The sequence below is a fragment of the Lepisma saccharinum genome, chromosome 8 (assembly GCF_977018435.1).
Source record: "Lepisma saccharinum chromosome 8, izLepSacc3.1, whole genome shotgun sequence".
Taxonomy (NCBI): Eukaryota; Metazoa; Arthropoda; class Insecta; order Zygentoma; family Lepismatidae; genus Lepisma; species Lepisma saccharinum.
The window spans coordinates 11,808,499-11,831,183 of record NC_139236.1 but is presented as its reverse complement, the minus strand read 5'-3'; the positions used below and the strand labels follow the sequence as shown (position 1 = coordinate 11,831,183).

Sequence of the window (22,685 nt, the reverse complement as noted above, 5' to 3'; positions counted from 1 at the left end):
ATATCTTCTGATTTCAATATCCTATTCACAGCTCTCTTAATATTTTTAAGTTCCTGTGATGTAGGAAGATTTGTTACTGTATTTTGCAAAAATTCAAGTGCCAATTTCACATTATTTAATTCAGAAGCATCAGCCACATTTTGCATAGCATTTTGGAGCAGGGCTATATCTGCCTGAGTGGGTGTGGATTGTTGTAAAATTTCAAGTTTTGTTTGAATATCATCGATCAAGTGATGAAAATGAGATAGTTCAGATTCAGTGTTGAGGTTTTCAAGTTTTGTGATCTGTTGCTGGACACTAACAAGTGTATCTACAATACCGGGCAGGCGGGATTCTAGTACATTTGCCAAATCACTTTGCACTGCTGCTATTGTACCTTCAAGATGGGTTATGGTACTTTGAATTTTTCCAAAATCTTCATATGTTTCAAGTTGCAGCTTAATGTTGGCAACACTCCGAGTTATTGCACTCAAAGCATCAGAAGATGGCAAGTTGTTCATAAAATTTTCAAGGGTCTCAATTTTTTCTTTAACCTCGGCTATGGCATTGTTCAGAGGGTCCAGATTAGGTATTTGGAGTGATTGAATCTGTTCCTTTAGAGTGGAAATCACTAGATCAAAATCTTCTTGTGATTTTATGCTTTTGACAATTGTTTGGAGCTGTGTCTGGACATTATTTATCTGCTCTTCCAATTGCTGTTTCAATTGCTCAGAGTTGGTGGCCTGGGTCTTAAATTTGGCTTGAAGAGCTGCTACAGCTTCTTCTAAACTTTGAAAATTATCTAATGTTGCCAGGTCAGTATATTTCTGAAGCAGCACTTTGAGTTCAGAATCAATTTTAAGAAGAGGGTCCATGCATTGTGATTGTAAATTTGTAATTTCTAATTGAAGACTGGCATTGAGTGTGGTTTGTAAAGCTTGTAAATCACTTCTTAATTTCTTGACTCTGACATCAAGCATCAGAATCTCATCACTGTGATCTTCATGTCTTGTATGGCCAAATATATCATTAGGCATTTTTGTTTTAATGGTTATTTATTATAGAGTATCTGATTCTTAATTCTATAAAAAAGGGTATAAGCTTGTCATATGATCCAGGGACCTCAATATATAAGCAGTCACCAGCAGAAACAGTATATACAGTGCCAGAAATCATGTTGGAGTGCTTAATTCTATAAATATTTCTCCCTACTGAAATCTTGACATCACCCTCAGGGGTTGTAATAAATTGCAATTGCCTACCTACAGGTAATTGGTAGTGATTTAAATTATTGTTAAATATGTACAATGTTTTACCTGTTTCGTCATCAACATCTGTAAGTATGCTGTTCAGATGAATAATTAACAAGCCACTCAGTTTAGACAGCATATCAGGAGAGGGTTGTGGTGTTGGCAGGTCCATAATAACCTGTTTTTTGAACCCAAATAAGTTCATGGGCATGTTTATTTATTTCAAATCATGCTCTGTAATTGGGCATTGTTTGCCACTTATCAAGTCACAATGCCCCCATGGTAAAGTATGTATGCCACATGACAAAATGCATCTCTTATCATCATGTGGGTCCAGAGCCACTTTTGTTACAATATTTGAAGTCAACAAGTGATCCTCACTCTGAATTCTATTTTCTGATGTTCTGATTGAATTCTGGGATTTGATGCAATTTTTATAATCTTCAAATTCAAGATCTTTGTCAACAGTTACTTTGCCAACGCCCTTAGCCTTTTTGGCAGCAACACCACTACATGTTTTAAAAGTATACACCTTGGCACTTAACCCAGCAAATTCCACAATAACATCACCAAGTGTCTCATCTTTTAACTTGCCAGGCACCTTTTTGTTGTGGGGTTGAATTCTTGTATGTTCACTGGTATCAAAGTATTGAAACAATTCAGACTGTGCAATATCTTGATAAACATCTTCTGTTTGAATATCAAGAATAAAACTATCCGTGTCCATGTACAATAATTTTACACGATCACCATAAAAAGGTTTCAGCACATCATAATATAATGTTAACATATGTAATTTGGACAATTCCAATATCGCAGCCCCTACATAAATAGGTTTATCAAACTTGATCTTTGTTTTCTTCATGTTGAAATGTGCCATGTGCTCATCATAAATTCTTCTGTAATTGAAATTAGGCTTTGCAACCAATTTTTTGCTCCGGCTGGGGTCAGTAATTATTTTAACATCGGTATGTTTTCTGACATTTTCAATAGTTTTGCCATACACTGAATTCACCATCAATTTAAACAAGCCCTTATCAAATTGGCTCTTTGCAGATGTTCGAAGCTCCGTGTTTGTATCAATGTATGGTTATAACCATTCTGAGTGCCTGAACCTTAAGACTTTGCCAACTTTGGTCACTTGAACACCATGATTCATCAGGAACTGGAGGTTTTTGTAATATATGACATAATCCTGTTTTGGTTCCAGTGTCATCATGAGCTTCTTCTGTTTAGAGCCAGGTGAGCACTGAACCTCGGGAATTGGGGGCAGATCAGAAAATGTGTTGTGTAAATCATCAGGAATTTTCAGATCAACCTCTAAGATGAGACCATAGTCACTGTCATCAAAATCTTTAAGATCTTCAATATTGTAATCTTCGACCCATTCAAGCCCTGCATATGGCAGTTTTTTCATCATGGCATGACCATAGAGGCTGTTTGCATCTACATACACTATATAATTTGATGGCCGTGCTGGATCATAATCGGGAATATGCTTGTTATTTGCTCTGGCATATCTCTGGGAACATTGCACCATCCCTCCTCTTATACATTGCTCCATAAACAGATACATATCTTGATCGTGGATCAGATCCAATTGCTTTTTGGTATTCAAAAACATTGCGGCCCATGCTAGACCCGGGGCACTGTAAAAATATACTGGGTCCAGTTTATAATTTTGCATAGAAGATTTTCTGAATGCCTGCAATATATCAGCTAAGAGGGTCACATCAAGTTTCAAATATGCCATGTGATAATCACCAAATGTCTGGCAATTTAAATTGTTCCACATCAACTGAGCATGGTGATAATCTTCATCAGTGATTCCAGATCCTCTGATTTTGCTGTAAAACTCTTCTTGTGGTGGCAGGGAACACTCATCAAATTTAGAAAAATCTGTAACATAGTCATATGGATATACACCCTTCCGCCTAATTAATTTCAGGTCCTGATTTGGAAACAATGCACGTGTGATTTTGAATTGATCATCAGATAATTGAGTGGCCAGTGTAGCCAGGCTAGCCGATAAAAATCTGTAAGAATCAAGAAATCTTAAGTGAATAGCAACACCATCAACTTTAATTATCTTGCTAATAGATATATATTTCTCATCATTTTCAGCTAAAATATTTAAATTCTGCTTGTCAAACCCCTCGTATCTGATCAGATGATGGAAATCATAATTGGATGCTCCATGGCAAAATATGGGGACAAATCTTGGTCTCTTGATCTTAATATTACAGCTATTACACAGGGCCATTAAGAATTTACCATCTGTATGAGAATGGTGTTTCACCTTGATATTTGTATCTGAAAATTCAGAATCACATACCGGGCATTTTTCTGCATTGTTGAAATCTTCAATCTGTTCCTCTGTTAAAGGCAACATAGGCTTTGATTTTAATAAGATGTTAGATGCTATGTCACGGCACTCATTTTCTATTCTAAGTGCAAATTCTTTGATGGCATCTGGTCCCATGTATAAGCACGGCTCACTAGCTACACCATCCCGTATAACTGTATAACAAAAACTGGAAGGTTCATGTTGTTGGTATGGTGTACTTGAAGATTCTTCGGGATCTGGATTGCAGAATGCATAAGGTTTGACGTTCGATTCGAAATCACAGACAATATATGCTGGGTGTTCCAACGAGGCTTCATACTTTTTGAATTTGCAATTTTCACTTGGATTAGGCATCACCATATGAACAGGTTTACGGTTGCCACAGTATTTCAGATGCTCAATTAACTTGTTTTTAGCAATTTCTGCATTCTCTTCACAAACACCATTCACCATTTTTCTACCATCAAATTCAGTTAAACATCTTCTGCACAACTTGAATATTGTATTGGATTTGCCTTGTTGTTTTCTGACTAAAGCTTCAAGACTGTGTATCAGAGTATAATGGTATGTATTATTCCCTTCAATTAAGAGCAGATCAATCGGAATAGCAGATTCATCATCAAGTGTACTGATTCTGAGAGGTGCTATCAAGCAATTGCCAGTGGAACAAATAAATACATTAATAGATAATTGTTTGCCATTGATGTGCCTGGCCCTTTTTTCAAATTTATCAATATTCTGAATAGACATTGGATATTCTAAACCCTCCATTGCATCGTCAAAATCATGTTCATGTTGTTTGTAATAATTTATTCTCTGAGGATTTCTTGAAACTGGAAACAAAACAGCTAATATACACCACAAAAAGCATTTCTGGTCGGTATTTTCAATATTAACTACGGCTCTTCTGTTTTTAATATTATCAGGTAATGGCAGATATGTAGAACCTTTTAATGGGCTGAATTCAGAAATATTAACATATAACTTGTGTGGAGAGCCGCACAGGCTCCATCCTGACTCTTTTGCTGCAAATTCAGAGTGTTTCATATTCAATTGATCTATCAACCTGCTTATTATTCTGTCCAAATTTGCATTTGAATATACCGGTACAGTTTCTGTTATGTGGGGCTGTGTAAATTTTGTGCCATTTGGCTTCTTATATTGTACAAACAATTTAAGGGAGAGCTTATAAGACCCATTTTGTGCATTAAGAATTGCCTGGAGATCAGAATTTTTACTGTTCAAAAAATTATTAATTCCACATCTTGGCTCTGATACAAAACGGTGATCCCTTAATTGGCCGTTAAAACTGCTACGGATAGGTGCATAGCGTGGCTGCTTTGCTGGTCCAGCATTAACAGGTGCTTCGTGCTTTCTTTTCAGACCAGATGTAGATGGTTGTGCAGAGCAAGTATCTTTATGTTTAAATGTGAAATATTCCATGTTATATTCTCTATGGCATTTGTGGCAAATTATTGTGGGAGTTCTGTATTTATCTGGGTTACAAATCTTTTGGTGCTTGGCCCAATTGGAGCTGGATATATTTTTATTGCACTGATTACAATGTTTTTGATTCGGCATTTTTGTTGTTGTTTATTATATACAATTTCTTGGGGTTCAAATCAAAACTCTATGCTGGATAAAAATATCAGCTGGGTTCAGCACTGTGCTTTGTATGTGTGTGTATGTGTGTATGTGTGTATACACTTAATATTTTTGGCTTTGGTATTTATATACAATTTCTTGGGGTTCAAATCAAAACTCTATGCTGGATAAAAATATCAGCTGGGTTCAACACTGTGCTTTGTGTGTGTGTGTGTGTGTATGTGTGTATACACTTAATATTTTTGGCTTTGGTATTTATATACAATTTCTTGGGGTTCAAATCAAAACTCTATGCTGGATAAAAATATCAGCTGGGTTCAACACTGTGCTTTGTGTGTGTGTGTGTGTGTGTATGTGTGTATACACTTAATATTTTTGGCTTTGGTATTTATATACAATTTCTTGGGGTTCAAATCAAAACTCTATGCTGGATCAGCTGGGTTCAACACTGTGCTTTGTGTGTGTGTGTGTGTGTATGTGTATGTGTGTATACACTTAATATTTTTGGCTTTGGTATTTATATACAATTTCTTGGGGGTCAAATCTAATCTCTATGCTGGATAAAAATATCAGTTGGGTTCAACACTGTGCTTTGTGTGTGTGTGTGTGTGTATGTGTGTATACACTTAATATTTTTGGCTTTGGTATTTATATACAATTTCTTGGGGGTCAATTCAAAACTTTATGCTGGATAAAAATATCAGCTGGGTTCAACACTGTGCTTTGTGTGTGTGTGTGTGTGTGTATGTGTATGTGTATGTGTGTGTGTGTATGTGTATATGTGTGTGTGTGTTGATATTTTTTGACATTGGTATTTATATACAATTTCTTGGTGTTCAAATCAAAACTCTGTGCTGGATAAAAAAAAGCAGAAATAGGCCACAACTTGGCCACAAGTGGACCGGAAGTAGGCAAACCGGAAGTGAACCGGAAGTGAACCGGAAGTGGACCGGAAGTGGACCGGAAGTGGACCGGAAGTGGACCGGAAGTAAATATGTGTGGGTGGGTGTGGGTGGGTGTGGGTGGGTGTGGGTGGGTGTGGCCTAGTTTTAAGTATGGCCCAAGAGGGGCATATTTTTAACAAATTTATGGACAACAATCTTACAGAAGTGCCTTTTGTAAGTGTAGACAAATCAATCTGAGGGGGGTTCGTACTTTCTCATGGAATCCATGAGGGCATTTTTTACAAAAATCTTGGATTAGAGGGGGGTTCCACACTTGAGCAAAAAGCTCATATGGGCATGTTGAGCCTGTTTTAAGTGTAGCCAAATCTGCTTGAGGGGGGTTCGTACTTTCTCGAGTTTATAATACCACAAATACCACTACTTACTGGGAGCCAGATTTCTGTTTCCAGAAATCCATTTTTTAAATAAGCCACACTATCTGTTGACTTCCTGGGATTATATAAAATTTCAGGAACACAGAGAGAGAACACTTCGGGGCCCCTACACCTCGGGGCCCTACTGCATTGCTTGGTTTGAGGGCCGGCCGCTACGCCACTGCATTCACCTCAGTAGAACCCAAAAAACACATTCTCGTAACACAGAATCGCGAGAGAAGCGAGCAAGAAAGTTTTTACAGGCATTTCCTTGCAGACTTTAAAAAATATTAATTTAATGGGGTGTCAATACTTTGTTAAGATCCCGCGATATTTACTCTTTTCGAGCTTCTTTTTTCGCATGTTTGGCACCGAAGACATATAGTCCGAAAAAAAATATTTTTACTCGCCCCCTTCTACAGGAATCCCTTGACAATCTAAGATTTAACACTTTATCAAGAGCTTCATTATCTTCTCCCTTACATTGAATACTCAATCCTCCCACCAAAATTACCATGACACTTTTAGATTTACTGTTTAAACGGTAGAACGGATATTACGTCCTCAAAAAAAATTCTCAGTCCACACACCAGGATTTCCGCAACAGTCTAAGATAGTAATACAAACATTTGATACTTGCCAATAAATTTACTGATCAAGCCCGCTAACTAAAATACCCGCCACATTCAACACTGATATTCAATAGTTGGATATCGCCCCCCCCCCCACCAACGTGCGACCACAAATACACCCGTAGGCACCCCTGCCCCTAATGTCTTATGTTCATCGAATGGATTAAATATGGTGCATTTAAGGTGTATTTGTATTAACATCTTTAGAAAATATATAAATGTTGATTTTTATAATGTTTGAAAGGAAACAAATCCCTTCCCCCCTGTAGGCACAGTCGGTTGCGGCTGTCCACACTCATTTAGAAGTGTGTTGTGACATGCCACTCCTGCTTTTTAACAGTGCAATTAGTTTGGACTGATGGTAATTTTATTAATTATTATAATTACTATATAACTGCACGTATGTAAAAAACAAAAGATGTGTACTCCTTAAACAATGTTTAAACATGTTTAGACACGCACTTGCGACATCTGCTGAAAGTTTAGTGAATGATGAAGTATGTTTGTGGTACGTATTGACAACTATTGACTTTTATTTGTTATTAATGATAGTTACTTTTGTATTTATGATATAATTATACTCACATAAACAACAAAGGAGACAGTGATAAAAACATAAAACGGTTTCCTGAATTTTAGTTATGATAAAATGTTTGGTCCTCAGAGGCCCTGTCCCCCTGTAGTAATATTTTTGTACGGCATGAGTAAGCTAGCGTTACATTTTTCTGAGCGCAACAGCATATATATAGTACATTTTTTTGTAAAATTTCGAAAACCCAAAGATGAACATAAGTGAATCCTTTTTTTATGTATTCAAACGGCTGACCTTTTATCTTTTTTTCAGCTCGTTATCTGCAGTGTCGCTGTTGGGAAACCCGGCAGAAATCTACGTGTATGGATCTCAAATTGCTCTAGTAGGAGTCGCTTATGCTTTAACTACGCCATTTGTAATATATTTCTTCATGCCAGTTTATAGGAAACTACATTTGACATCAACGTACGAGGTAACTTAATATATTTATACATATATATATCAGTAGGCATAACTGACATTTCTTCTTAATTTGCAAACTAACTTTGTTTTCGAATTATTAAAAACGATATAAATACTTCAGCATGAATATTGATAATTTGTGTGTTTCTGATTTTTATATACACACCCCATTATCATATGAACCCTGTCCAGTACATGCGGAGTTCTATAAAGTAATTGAGTTTCTAAAGTAATGAAGAATTAACTAGTCTAGCATACTACTTTTGTGAAAATCCTCCACGTATTTTTTCAGGCAATGCTTAGTACACATTTTCAAATTTCTGGCAGGCATCGGAAACCGTCAGTAGCGTCGTTTTCACTTAGATCTAATGGTTCATCTTATCGCAGTTTGCTACGTTGCCCGGTTTTGTCACTTAAGAAACTTACCACTTTTCCTTTCGTGGAAAACAACAAGACGTACCAGCCTGCTCTGAGGCACCCTCAGATGTGTAAACATTTACACAACCTGTCACTAAACAACAACTTGCACTTGTGATAGTTCCATATAATTTACACTTGTAAAGAAAACATCGAATCATCGGGAAATAATAATATTAATCTCGAAAACCTTTCCTCAAACACACTACAAATTCAATACATTTGAAGCAGCTTGAAATCATCATCTCGCTAAACAACTGCTATCTCCTAGTAACCTAAAAAAAACTTACAATCTGGCAACAATCACTACATAAAATTTCATCGTAACTGACGTCATAATACGATAAAACTATTCTTTAATTAACGTTTCAAAGGTTGCATTAATGAATTCGAGTAGTTCCAGTTCCAGTGGAATGACATTTCTTGTCAGGATTCCTCGTCAGCCCAAGCGAAGTCGCGTCGCAGAAAAAACAGTATCTCACGTAACGTGAATACATAAGTCCAAGCATTTTGTAGAAATCTGGGGCTTTCATCGCTGATATGGAAAAGTCTCCCAGCAGTCTCCCTGTTACTAGCCTGACCCCCAACACTTTACCTCCGCACTCGAGGTTCGGTGCACTTCGTACTCGGCTCAGATTTGTGTAGGGGTATCTTTCTTTGTACGACAATGCACGTGGGTTGCTACAAGTCAACATAATTGTATAATTAACTACAAGTGACAACGGATAACCTTTGCGAAACCTTATTGCTATAGGGGAATAAATTACCTTGTCCAGCGTCTGTGAAATTGAAAACTGAAATTTTGGATATTTTCTATAGTTTAATTAACGTAAAATTTGAAGTATATAGAAGTCGCATCCGAATGTTCATTTCTCTAATTATCGGACCAAAACTCTAATTTTGATGTTGGAATCTCTATTGTTTGTAACTGGATGTTTTACATTTGATGAATTACATCGGGAGTACGCTTGTCACAAGGTAGACTCGCGTTACTCCAAGAAACGTCTTAACAGGCGCGAGGTTGCCCGACGTGTACATTTCTCAACCTCCACGGTGACAAGGCACTAGGCTGCCCGGCGCACCGTAATTACTTCAAAATAACATGCAGGACAAACTCCCTTTTTATCTGTAAACTGGACACTAAGGCACTAGCTTGCCCGGCAATCCATTTCAGGAGACCTGTCCTCCGGTCCTAGCTGACCGAAGCAAAAACAGCCTCTCCCTTCCAAGTCTCAGTTCCAACAGCCGACCTCCCCCACTTTCATCTGGGAGTTTATATAGCCTATGTTTGGTTGGCGTCTGTTGCCAAAATTTTTAATCTTTAACAGCTTAACTGCCCGCCATTTCCTTGAACGTTCGAAACACGAAGAAATAACAGAGCTACATGGTTTTTATACATGGAATATATACGAACCTAAAAATTCATAATAAATTGAGATATACTTATCATATATACATATTTTTATACACGTAATTACCTAATTAATTAATATATTAATAAAATATTTAAGTAAGGATAAAATATTGTTGCTCTGACACGGGGGCAGGGTAACAGCGCACAGTGATCCAGAATGTCCCAAAACATGGAAAAAATAGAAATTTTGAATTTCGGTAAAGGTATAAAACATGAAGATTTCTCTAAACAACTAAATAGGGCACGGAACTCAAACAGATTTCTTTCTCTAAACCGACTATTTGTTCTTGTTTTCGGATCTCAAATTGGCGATTCATTAAAATGGGATTTCCAGATTATATTTTGTACTAATTTTTAAGACTTGTTGTATCAATATTTTTTTCGTCGGATAACAACATTGTGCTAGGTAGACTCACAACTTCCCCGTAATACACAGGAAAAGAACACATATCTCAATTTAAGTAAATTATAACGTTTTCATTCTCGACTTGAAAATAAAGGAGTTACCTTGAGTTAACATAGCTCTCGCCGCTATTTCCCGCGACGATTTCTAAAGCAAAGGATTCTTTCTAAAGTACTGTGAGAACGGTACGGGAGAAAAGTTTTGCTACTTTTTGCTACTTTTGACAAAATTTGTTTATTTGAGAACGTGTGCTCTGCTGTTAATGGGTCAGCTGGCAACCCTGAATCAAACGTGGTCACGTGTACGCGTGCTGGGGAATGACAGGTCTTCGATTTCCCTATCAGCTGATGCTTAGTACATATAGCAGTAGTGCAGTGCAACCGTTATTTATTAAAACGACCCCAGCAACCCCTTACACCCCCAAAACTTTCATTAGCAGCCTCCCTAAAATTTTAGCCAAAGGATCGCACTTTGTACAAGTAAATATTATCCAGAAGCAAAATTAATTCGTAAGTCCAAATTATAGTTACATTAAAGCATTTGATTTACAATACCTTTAAAGTAATTGTATTAATTTTGAACATCTTTATTGTGTTTCACAATTCATAAAAAAAGAGAACATGTTTAAATGCCAAACTGAAACGCAGGAGCGCACGTGTGGTTGACATTTACACAGGCAGTGTTTCTACAGCTCTGTGAGGGGACCTAACGAAGCCTCACAGTTGATTCAAGGTCATGACTAGAGCCCGCAAATTCAGGCATTTATTTTCGTTAAAATAGGCAGGCAAAAAGGCATTCATAATGTGGAAAATAGGCACTAAAAATGGGAAAAAAGGCAAAATAAACTTAAAAAGGCACATTTGAAAGTCACTTACTTTTATCTATAATTTTTGCAAAATGTTAATTAGCATTCATAAAACAAGCAAATGTAGCTGGACTCATTTCGATAACAGCATTTTCACCTTTTAGAATATCACAAATTGTTTTCAATTGTTTCAAGTCATCATTTGCACTCACTACCCATTTGCACTTTTCCACAACAGCTGACCCCTTTTCTCCTGACACTTCCATCATCTGCTGCATACATTCCTCGAAGATTTTCATGGATGCTACAAGAGTTTCACCTCTTCTTTCTGGCTTTGTAATTGTCTCTGGCAATGCACCATAATGTGCAAAAATAAACGACAGTTCATTCTTCAGTTCTGAATAGCACAGGAGTTTTTTCACTTCACAAATAGAAGCCGCTTCATTTTCTGGAAGAGCATCGATCACCTCACTGATTTTTTCAAGGTGGTTAGCATAATATATAGCTGCTAATATCAAGGTTCCCCATCTCGTGAAGACTGGTTGCGGAGGTAAGTCCGTTCGGGTTCGAGAGGGAGATTTCAGAAATATCTTCTTTGTGTTCGAAATCAACCTGTCCACTTCTGGGTGCAACACTAACTTTTTCGGCGATTCTGTGCATTGCGTGGGCTACACATGTGATATGAAGCATGTTCGGGAAGAGAATTTTCAATGCTATGGCAGCCTTCTTTATATAGGGAGCTGCATCACTGATAAAAAGTAACATGTCATCATGATGTACACCATCTGGCCAGAGCAGAAGTAGGGAATTTGAGAATAACTGAGCTATTGACGAACCATTGGCTCTCTCTAGTTGTTCTGACGTGAGAAGAAATGACGAGGATTCTCCGCATGTTGGTTCCATAGTTCATATGATGACGTTGGCTATTCAGCGTCCCATAGCGTCAGTACTTTCATCTGTTTAAATCCAAACCTTCTTTCCACCAACTTCAGCACGAATTCTTTGCAGAGCTTCTTCGTAGCAGATGCTTAAATATGTTTTCCGCAGCGTAGATTCCGACGGCACCGTATTTCTCCAGGAATTTCCTCAGTGACTTGTTTTCCACTTTCCAGAAAGGTATCCCTGCTTCCATGAAAGCTTTGCACAGTTCAAGAGAAAACTGAGATTGCCTGTTGGATGAAGTGCCCACTGTTGAAATTAGGGATATCTTCTTCTGTCCAACCTTTTTGGCAACTGCAAATGTATGTTTTGCTGTTGACACATGCTGAGATATAAAGTATTTTTTCTCATGGTTGAATGTTTTTTCACATATCTTGCAGAGAAGAATAGTACCATCTGTCAAAAATGTGCTTTCACCAAATTCACGCAAGTAACCATGTAACTTACCACTTAATAGCACACTAAATTTCGGCATGATGACAACTACACGATCCTTTCCTTCCAAAGTGAAGAACTAAACTAAAGATAGAGAACTTGATTTTGGAATCCATGCAAAGGCCCTTGGGCATTAGTGCTGTTTCTTGTCAATAACCTCCTGACACGGACGCTGGACGTGATGACGTAATTGTGCAGGTGTTCTGCAACAGGTTTTCAGCAGTTAATCATTCACAAGGACATGTTAACGGAAAGGCAATATCTTAACTCAGCATGAAATACTATTTTTTTTAAAACACACTTTTCTCCTTCAGCAATGTTGAAACATACGTGAGTTCAATATTACTTAAATAAGGCGAACATTATTCACATAATAAACGGAAGAAAAATAAATGCCAACAACGTTTTGGGAGAAAAATAATTTGTATACACATTTTTTTTAAAAAAATGTTCAAATTTCATTGAAAAAGGCAAAAAAAGGCATTATAATTAAAAATAGGCAGTGGGGTCCCAAATAGGCAAAATAGGCAAAATGAAAAGGCTTCTAAAACATGAGAAACAACATAAAAAACGTATATCCGGAAAAATTTTATCAATATATGCAGTAGATAAAAAGAGGCATTTTGCCAAACTTCCGGGCTCTAGTCATGACATTCGGAAGGATTCACTGGAAAGGTACTGAGAAAGGTCGCCAAAGGCGCTCAATGGTAAAGATGTATTTCACAATCGCTTTGGTCATTTTTACCCATTCACTTGTCCTTGCGGGTTAATGGTGGTTGTGCGTCATATAAATCCCTAAAACATTCTTCATGAAGAATCTGATGAAGATACGAATGATCAAATTATACATTTGTTTCATTCGTGTTAGATCCTATAAATATTGACAATATCGATGAAGATTGTGTTAAAAAGATTAGTGCTGAGGTGCTGTGTCGGGATGCTGCAGCAAAGTATTTTAAGGATATGAAAATTGTTGCCGAATAGAAGATAGTTTTCTTGAAAATAATTTCAGTTGGTATTAAAAAAAAGGTGTGTTTCTAGTGGCATTTTCTTCAATCTATGCACTCTCAAAAGCAGATTATCAGTTTTGAAGAAAGTAGCGATGGAAATAAGAAGCGATATACTAAAGAACGTCGCCGGGATATTGAGTCTAAGGAATCCTCATTCACCATCAAAGTACAATTAAAGGAGAGAAAAAAAGAAATCGGAACTAGTGAATGAATATTATTTAGTGCCTTAAAAGACATGAATTTATTTTGAAAGTGATTTGATAGGATGTCTGCTTTCGTGGCATTAAACATTTATTGAGCATAAATTCATTATAACCTTACTTTTTGCAATTATTATTATATTATTTTATTGTCCTCATTAAAATTATTTTTATTATTATTTAATCTACGTTCTGGGAATGTATTCAGTATTCCAAGTGTATTGTGTGTAATTTTTAGATTTTTTTTTATCTCAAGTGTGTATTGAAATAGGTCAAAATTATACTTTTTGTATAAAAATCAGAATAATGAATATCATATGAATTCTGTGGACAAAAATTCTGTTGATTATTCCTTAAAAAATGGCAATCCTACGCATTTGTATTGATTTAGGGGTTAAATAACGAGCTCTTGATTTTTGAAGATTTTTTTTCATTTCATTATTTTATTCTGGATTACTGTTCTCCCGGGTTCGATACCCGGTGGAGGCACAAGTGGTTCGGATCCCACTTTAAACTGTACGTCCAGTCCCGATTAGCCTTACTGTGCATAAAGTGGACTTAAAACACCAAATCAATCAGTCAATCAATGGATTACTGTTCAGCGGCGGAATCTTCGACAATTTCAGAACCCGACGTCCATCAATTATGGAATTTAATATAATACATACATACATAATACATACTGACGGTAATTATTCTGGGTTTCTATTTTGATCTCGACATAATATATATGCGTATGTATGTATTCTGTACATTAAACTCTCGGAGTAAATTATATGTAGAGTAGAAAAGCTAAATGCAGAGCAAGAATTAAATGGAAAATGTTCATTATTGTGTCTTAGAAAGGACTTATGTGATATGTAATCAAAATATTTCCTTATGGTTCATGTGCTCTGCTCACATGTGCTCATTGTAGTTGACAATCCATCGATATAGACTTTTAATATCTTTTTTACAGTATTGTACCCTGAGGTTCAATATATATGTTCGCATCCTTGCATCTGGAGTATTTATGCTACAATCAGTGAGTAGATGTCTTGTTTATATTTTTATCTTGCATATCACGTAACAATATTCTTATTTTATCTGTATTATATTAGAGAACTTTCAAGGCTACCTTTGTAGATATATTTTGTTTAATCTGTGGTGATACATTTCTCATTTTTTTTGTTTGGAACATTATTGCAAGTTTCAATAAATACAGTAGAATATACCGTGTGTTCATTTCGATCTTCAGCCGAGAGATCGGGAGAAGCGTGGCGGGCGGCGCTGACGGAGATGTCGACATTTGCGGTCTTTAATGCCCGCTTATCTTTATGGACAAATGCCTACATTTATATAAATATTACAATACGAGCACTAACCTGTGTTATAACACGCAAAAGTTCTTCTGTAATTCATCAAACAAATAAATACGCTTTAGAAACGATGTTAAGAGCCACAGATAATAAAAGATTTTAATCATAGTTTTGACAAGTTACGTCCTGCTTAAGTTTATATCCTTGAAAGATTTTTGTGTCGATGGGGATCGTTTGGAGGTTACGAATGTGCAACACTGTATGAAGATTACGCTGCAGACGAAACCGTTAAAAGTCAATGGTTTTCGTGAGCTTCCTTGCAATCCGAAATATCCGAGCTCGAGTTTTTTGTTCCTTCGCGACTAGATTAAGACAGAGCTGTGAATATAGTGGCGAGGAACTGTCAACCAAGAGCGTGTTAATTTCGTACTGTGCGCAAGAGTGTTATTCTTGGTTACTTGCTTGTGTTATTGCAGTGTGTATATGTATTGTGCCAGTGAGACGATTGGAATGCCAGTCGCAAGGTTCACGTTACGAAAGGGGCTGATAAGTTCTCGGCCCGACCCAGAAGAACTTTAGCTACAGGCACGAAAGTTTCAGGCTATTCAACGTATTCTCCCCTAAGGTCTACACACTTGGCACTTTGTTGCTTCAACTTCTCTAACCCCTCCAAGAAAAAATGATTTCTCCTGGTCTGCAAAAAAACTGTTCGGCAGCTGTTATAACCTCACTATCACTTCTAAATTTCAGTTGTTATCAGATAATGAGAGAGAATATGGGTATTTTCAACAAGATTCGGCCACAGCCCATACCGGCGCTGATTCTTTGGACGCTATAAGGGAGGTGTTTGATGACAGAATAATTTCACGTTCGCCAGATGTTACCGCATGTGACTATTATTTGTGGGGAACCTTAAAAAATAGTCTACCAAAATAACCTTCATAGGATCGACAAACTAAAAGACAATATAAGGGCAGAACTTGGAAGAATTACGGAAGAAGAACTTTTGCGTGCGTATCAAAATTTCATCAAACGATGCCAGGAATGTGTGAATGTAGGTGGACATCACTTTGAACAACTCTTATAACACAGGTTAGTGCTCGTTTTGCAATATTTATATAAATGTCTGCATATGTCCATAAAAATAAGCGGGCATTGCAGGCCGGAAATGTCGGCATCTCCTTCAGCGCCGCCCGCCACGCTTCTCCCGATCTCTCGGCTGAAGATCGAAATGGACGCACGGTATTTATATAATAGAGTCAGACAATATAATGATACGAAATAACTTCATACATTAAATACAATAATTTTATTATAACGTTAAAGCATTACAAGGTAGAATAATATGGCAAGCCTTAATCTTCTTTGTTGGAGGTTGCAGGCACAAATAATACCGTGCGTCCATTTCGATCTGCAGCCGTGAGATCGGGAGAAGCGTGGCGGGCGGCACTGACGGAGATGCCGACATTTGCGGCCTGAAATGCCCGCTTATTTTTATGGACATATGCAGACATTTATATAAATATTGCAAAACGAGCACTAACCTGTGTTATAAGAGTATGGTTTTAATTTTAGTAGCTTAGTGACTGTATGTGCCGATGATTTTGACACGCCCACCTCTTGTGAAACACGGCGTAGAGGTTTGTTTGGAGAACGTTCTAACGCTGCACCAATATCATCGAGTTTTGCTTCGGTTAGAATCCGTCGTTTTTGCTTAGGTGTTTTAAAATTTAACGATACAGTTTCTCGTAATTTAAGGACAAGATGTCTAACCGTATCTCTGTGTGGAGTTGAAACGCATGGGAATGTCTGTACAAATTACCTACACACGTCTCGACACGAGTTTGTTTTCACGTAGGTACGTGTCATACATAAAAAAATATTTGTTCTAACGTGAATCTTGCGGCTGGCATTCCAATCGTCTCACTGACACGTCACAAATACACACTACAATAACACAAACAAGTAACTGCAAGTAACCAAGAATAACACTCTTGCGCACAGTACGAAATTAACACGCTCTTGGTTTACATTGCTCGCCACTATATTTACAACTCTGTCTTCATCTAGTATTTATTTGTGTATATAAGAGCAGAACTTGGATGAATTACAGAAGAACTTTTGCGTGTTATGACGCAGGTTAGTGATCGTTTTGCAATATTTATATAAATGTCTGCATATGTCTACAAAAATAAGCGGGCATTACAGGCCGCAAATGTCGGCATCTCCGTCAGCGCCGCCCGCCACGCTTCTCCCGATCTCTCGGCTGCAGATCGAAATGAACGCACGGTACTACCGATGCAGTGAAGGAAGAGTAAGCCTGAATTACCTAACTGTTCCGGGGGAGTGGGTGACAGGTAGACACATCTGGTTCTGTTAGAGATAAAAAAAAACTTGGTTTCATTATACATCAAAGGTTAAAGTAGTTCTATTCTTGAACTAAATAAATACTTAATCAAAAAAAAACTACCATTGTCAAAAGGACACGAAGGAAGCCTGAGTTTCTGCCACACTAAGAAAAGCAAAAAACGGAGAACTTTAATTGGAGCAGCTTCTTCTGCAACATGTTAACGTAGTAGTAGTGTACATAAAGTTAGATATTCAATGTATAATTCACGCTAATCAATGTAGCGGGAAAGAGATCTTCATTACATTTAACCTTCGGTCGGGCGGAACTGGTCTAAAGGCACAATTCTCACATTTTATCTCCCCCTTTCCTTCCTATAAGGCAGCACCTTTCTTACACTGGGCTCATGAAGTAATTCTTTATCCTCCCACACTCGAACCGAGCTTCAGCGAAAGGAAAAATGATGGTTTAGGTCTCAAGAGAGCCAACCCTGAGTCAGAGCGTATAGAAGAGAAAGTGTGTGCACTTCGTTTTCTTCCCGTAAGCCAAGTGAATAGAGCGGTGCCCCACCGAAACACTGGCAGCACCTTCGCTTGCGAGCGTCTTCTGCTTGCCGTGCGGCCGCGCTTTACGTAGAGCGTTGTGTTTTGTTGTGCTAGAATAACATTGTGTACTTTTATTAATGACAACGTTGTTACGTTATTGAGTTTAGTGTCGTTAGATTTGTGATTGATCCGTTGTGACTAGTTTGTGTTGTGTTCAACGCATTATTATTGTGTTTGAGACAGCAGCGAGCGAAAACTACAAGATGCCTACGTGTTTCGTGCCCGGCTGTAGATCTGGATATGACCGCTGTTCTTAAGGCAGTAGACATTTTTTAGGCCACCTAAAGACAGTAATGGTCTCTCAAAATGGGAGAGTGCCATCCCTAGAAAAGATAAAACACTAAGTCATAATTGATATGTGTGTGATATTCATTTTTCCACTGACCTTTTAGTGAAAGTGGATTCGTTCATAGTGGATGGCGATACAATAGAAATTCCACGACAAAGGTGGAAATTAAAACCAAAAGCAGTTCCTCATATATTTCCTAATCTGTCCAAATACCTCTTTAAGACAGTTAAGAAGCGAAAATCTCCCATGAAAAGGCAATCCTTGCGGACAGATGATAATAAAGTAAGTACTCGTCGCAATGTATCATTAAGCTTATCAGTAGAGGATGATTTGCTTCACACTGCCGATGCTAGCAATACAATAGCATTGCTAAAGAAAAAACTTAAGAGTCAGAAACGCAATTTAATTAGAACGCAGAATAAACTAAAGGTTGCACAGGCTAAAATAAATTTGCTTGAAAAAGGCGTTAAAGATGCTAAATTAAAGACAACGGTCACACAGTCAAAACAGTTCGCGTCTCTTAGCAAAAATCAAAAAATTGTATTTGATACAATCTTAAAGAAATGCCAACTGAAAAGTAAGACAGGAATGAGATACAGCAGGGGTCAGAATTATTGGTTTTACATCTGACGGTAGCCAATCTAACAAAAAGTTATGGAAATGCTTAGGAATTTCCGGAAACAGAAACAATCTTAAGTGCTCTATACCCAATTCAGCTGACTCTAGTAGAAAGCTTCGGGCATTTTCAGACGCACCACATATATTTAAATGCATAAGGAATAACTTCCATGGTAAAGTGCAGGTGTACTATAATAGTGATATTGTTGATTATTCATTTTACAGAAAAGTGTATGAACATGAATCATCTACTGAACTTCCCGGTATGAAAGCTTGCTACAAAGTGACCTCTGCTCATTTGGATCCTAATTCATTCCAACGAATGAATGTAAGACTCGCAATGCAGCTGTTCAGCAGATCTGTGGCTAATGAAATAAAATTTTATCGGAATATTAATGCAGAGGGGTTAGAAGGCAGTGAAACAACGGAAAATTTCACAAGGGACCTAAACTGCCTGGTTGACGCATTAAATTCATTCACTCCTGCACAGGCACTATATAAAGGATCAGAAGCACATACAACTTTAATAAAATGGCATGCTGTCCTTAGAGATAATCGAAATTCCTTCGCTTCAGAAAAAACTCTGGAGTCCTTAAGAGTGGCTTTAGAAAGTACTTTAGAAGTGTCCGAATATTTTACAAGTACGTTTTGACTGGAAAATTTAATCAAGATCCCCTAGAACGCCATTTTGGTATATTTCGGTCGTTCACTTGTGATGATCATCCCTCCACTGTGGATTTTCTGCACTTACATACGCTGCAATCAATTTACGTACCATCAAAACTTGCTTTATTTTCGGGCAAGTGAATACAGTACTTAATCTCCTCTGACGTCTTTTGTTAATCATATGTATGTAACATGCATTTTTGTTTCTTATGTAGTTAGTTATGTAAGCAACGCGAGCATCTTCCGCGCCGTCTCAAACGTTACCACTGCCATCTAGGCGGTGGACCACGGCAACTCAGGGAGTGCGCACACTATTTCTTCTATACGCTCTGCCTGAGTTGAGCAACAGACACACTTCCTTATCGTACTACTGTAAGGTGCACGTCCTTGAGGCGAACACTCCTGGATATCGAGATCAAATTAAAAAGGAGGCTTTTTTTCTTTACTTTTCCTTACATTCGATCACCTGCAATAAGGAGCAAGTCAATACACTTGCTTTACTTGAGAGCGATACAGTTTCCCGCGCCGTGATATGAAATTATCAGGTGTGTGAAAGCTTGATCGTGATGTGATGTGTGTGCGCGAGGGGCGTGGGAAAGGGGGACAGAGGAACACGCACGCGTTCATCTAAATGTAAGAAAATATACATTCGTATTAATTTGATTAGGCAAATGACTTCCGTCTCTAGATCAACGTGTAATTAGTGAGGATCTCCTAAGATTTGCAAGCCGATGCTCAAATTACGAGCAAATATCATATAAGCCTAACCAAAAATTATATCCAAAGTAACTATATAACCAAAATTATATTTTTTGTTATATAGTGTCACTTTTCTACCATTTCTGTTTAACGCGACGATCAGGTGACGATCAGGATTGATAATAATTACGTGTATGAAATTGACGAAGGGACATTCACCAAACACATCCATGAGCAGGCCGTGAATCAAACCCGGAAACTTTGGTGGCAAGATTGGAAATCGACTACGCAATGCATTCGGCTATCGAAGGGAAGTCCATGCTTCTCAGTGAATATCAGGGAATCTAAACATTCCCTCCCCCTCCTCCTTTTGGTTGTGTTGATTGTAAAGATTCAAGGTCTTCTTGCATCGTGTTCAAGCGGTAAGCAGGTGGTAGGTGTGGGTGGAAGGGAAGCCTCGGACATGTTTTCTTAATAGCCAGGACTGCATTCGGTAGCACAGCATTATCAGATTAGACGCAGCATTTCACTTTGAGGTGGCTGTACTATTGACTCTCTAATGGAATGTTATTTGAATACGTATCAGTGAGTTTGCTTCAAATCCTCTTGAGTGAATGTACTGACTAACGTGATCTGTCAGGCACATTGCACCCGATTTTGCAACCGTTTGTAGTGTAATTATTTTAATAATGTCAGAATATATCAATATTCATAAGAACACATGTGTAATCCTGGGCTGGGTACTGTTTTATTTCTATAATTTAAAAATGAATCCTGGCAAACAGCCTGAATAGACGTTCATTAAAAAATAATAAGCCAACTGCTGTGGCTAAAAGATTATCTGAGCCCTTATTTGGCATTCGTCGTAACATAAGAAATACCAAATGGTTTAGTAACCTAGATCTTGTCGAGGAATTTAAACAGAAAGAAATGGTCCTACATCGAAAACAAAATAAAGGCAGTTGCTACCAAAGGGAAAAAAATAATACTAAATTTTGCATTTTGATTTTTAAGAGAGAGCTAAAAATGTTGTAATTCGATGAAAGGTTGATTTAAAAAATATAAAAAAATGGTTTTATTATGGTTACTTTTTACATTGGGCCGATCGAAGGTTAAGTTATGGAGCTGTAAAATTTAATAGTTGTCTGCATGTTAGGGATAATGGTGCTAAATTTGCATGCAATGTTATTTAGACATTATCCATTGTCTAGTGCTTTAAACTATACTTACTCTAACTACGTTTCTATAGAGCATCTCTTCTGTCGCCTTCAAGTGAATACATTGTTGGGAATCAACCCCACGATAGATCTGTGATTTCACTACAGATCCGCTGTTTTAACCTTGAAGTAGAGTAGAAACACAAAAGCCGTTCTCTCGAAACGCAGTGTTACAATAATTGTAGTTTCAATCGCTAGACAAATGTCCAATAAGTACTGCATGTTACTGTAAAGTTTACTCGACGCGAATGATTGAAGTTCTGCAATTGAACGGATCAACTTTGAGTGCCATGGCAATTTCCAAAAGACACAATCAGACGAAATTTGAGAAACGATCCGACATATTCTCAGTGAAAATACACATGAGGCAACGCTAATGTCAGCCAAAGGTAAAGCAAATAGTTGCCAGCAGCACAATAAATGTATTTTGATCACTGCACGAAGCCCAGTTAATAATGGTCTCATGTCGGGAATAGTTCTGTGAAACTTGAATTTTGTCCACTTCCCAGAATACTACTAGCAGTGCAAAATCTCAAAACTCCTAGCCCCTCCCCGCGGTGCTTCAACCCCAGCTCCCCCAACATCGATTTCGCAGACTCTTAGTTCCTGACCTGTATCTCCCTAAACAAAGGTCTCAGGCAGATAGTGTTTTGTCTTAATTCTCATTAGATGAGCAAGAAGGCAGGTTCTGTTTATTTATAATAGTGTAGTTTTGCCGTAATTTAAAAAAAAGTAATCTCCAAAAAGTGAAAGTTTTTAAGTACATTTGAAATTTTATCTTTTGTAAATTTGGAAGAAATTAAATGACAGGAAATTGTTCGAATGAAAGTTGTAGCCTAATTCATAAGCTCAATTAACTCTTGTATTAATTCTCTGAATCTGGTTCTACATTAGTGTTGATTTAACTATACTTATTTCTAACACTGCGTTTGGAGAGAGCACTCTCGAAGTTCTAAAGAAAAGTGCACTCTTGAAACGAAGTGTTATAATAAGTATAGTTAAAGCACTAGAAAATAGATAATTTCCAACTAGCATTGTGTGCTAATGCTCCTTATTTTACAACTTGCAATTTTTTCTCAGAACACCTCCTTATCTGGTGAAATTCATGAAGCAAATAAACCGTGTATAATAAACAATCCAACAATGGAAAGGTGAGGCTCGGAGCGATTAGAAACATTAGATTTTTAGACCTCTTTTC

At 37.5% G+C, this 22,685-nt stretch overlaps 1 protein-coding gene across 1 annotated transcript in view; it reads left to right on the top strand.

Annotated features, from left to right (window-relative positions):
- LOC145991358 (sodium-coupled monocarboxylate transporter 1-like) overlaps positions 1-22,685 on the top strand; it is a 166,086-nt gene that overhangs the window by 12,614 nt on the left and 130,787 nt on the right. Inside the window, exons 2-3 of the mRNA XM_083127356.1 lie at positions 7,976-8,135; positions 14,707-14,772. Of these exons, the coding sequence (XP_082983482.1) occupies positions 7,976-8,135; positions 14,707-14,772 (226 nt within the window). The remainder of the gene's footprint in view (positions 1-7,975; positions 8,136-14,706; positions 14,773-22,685) is intronic.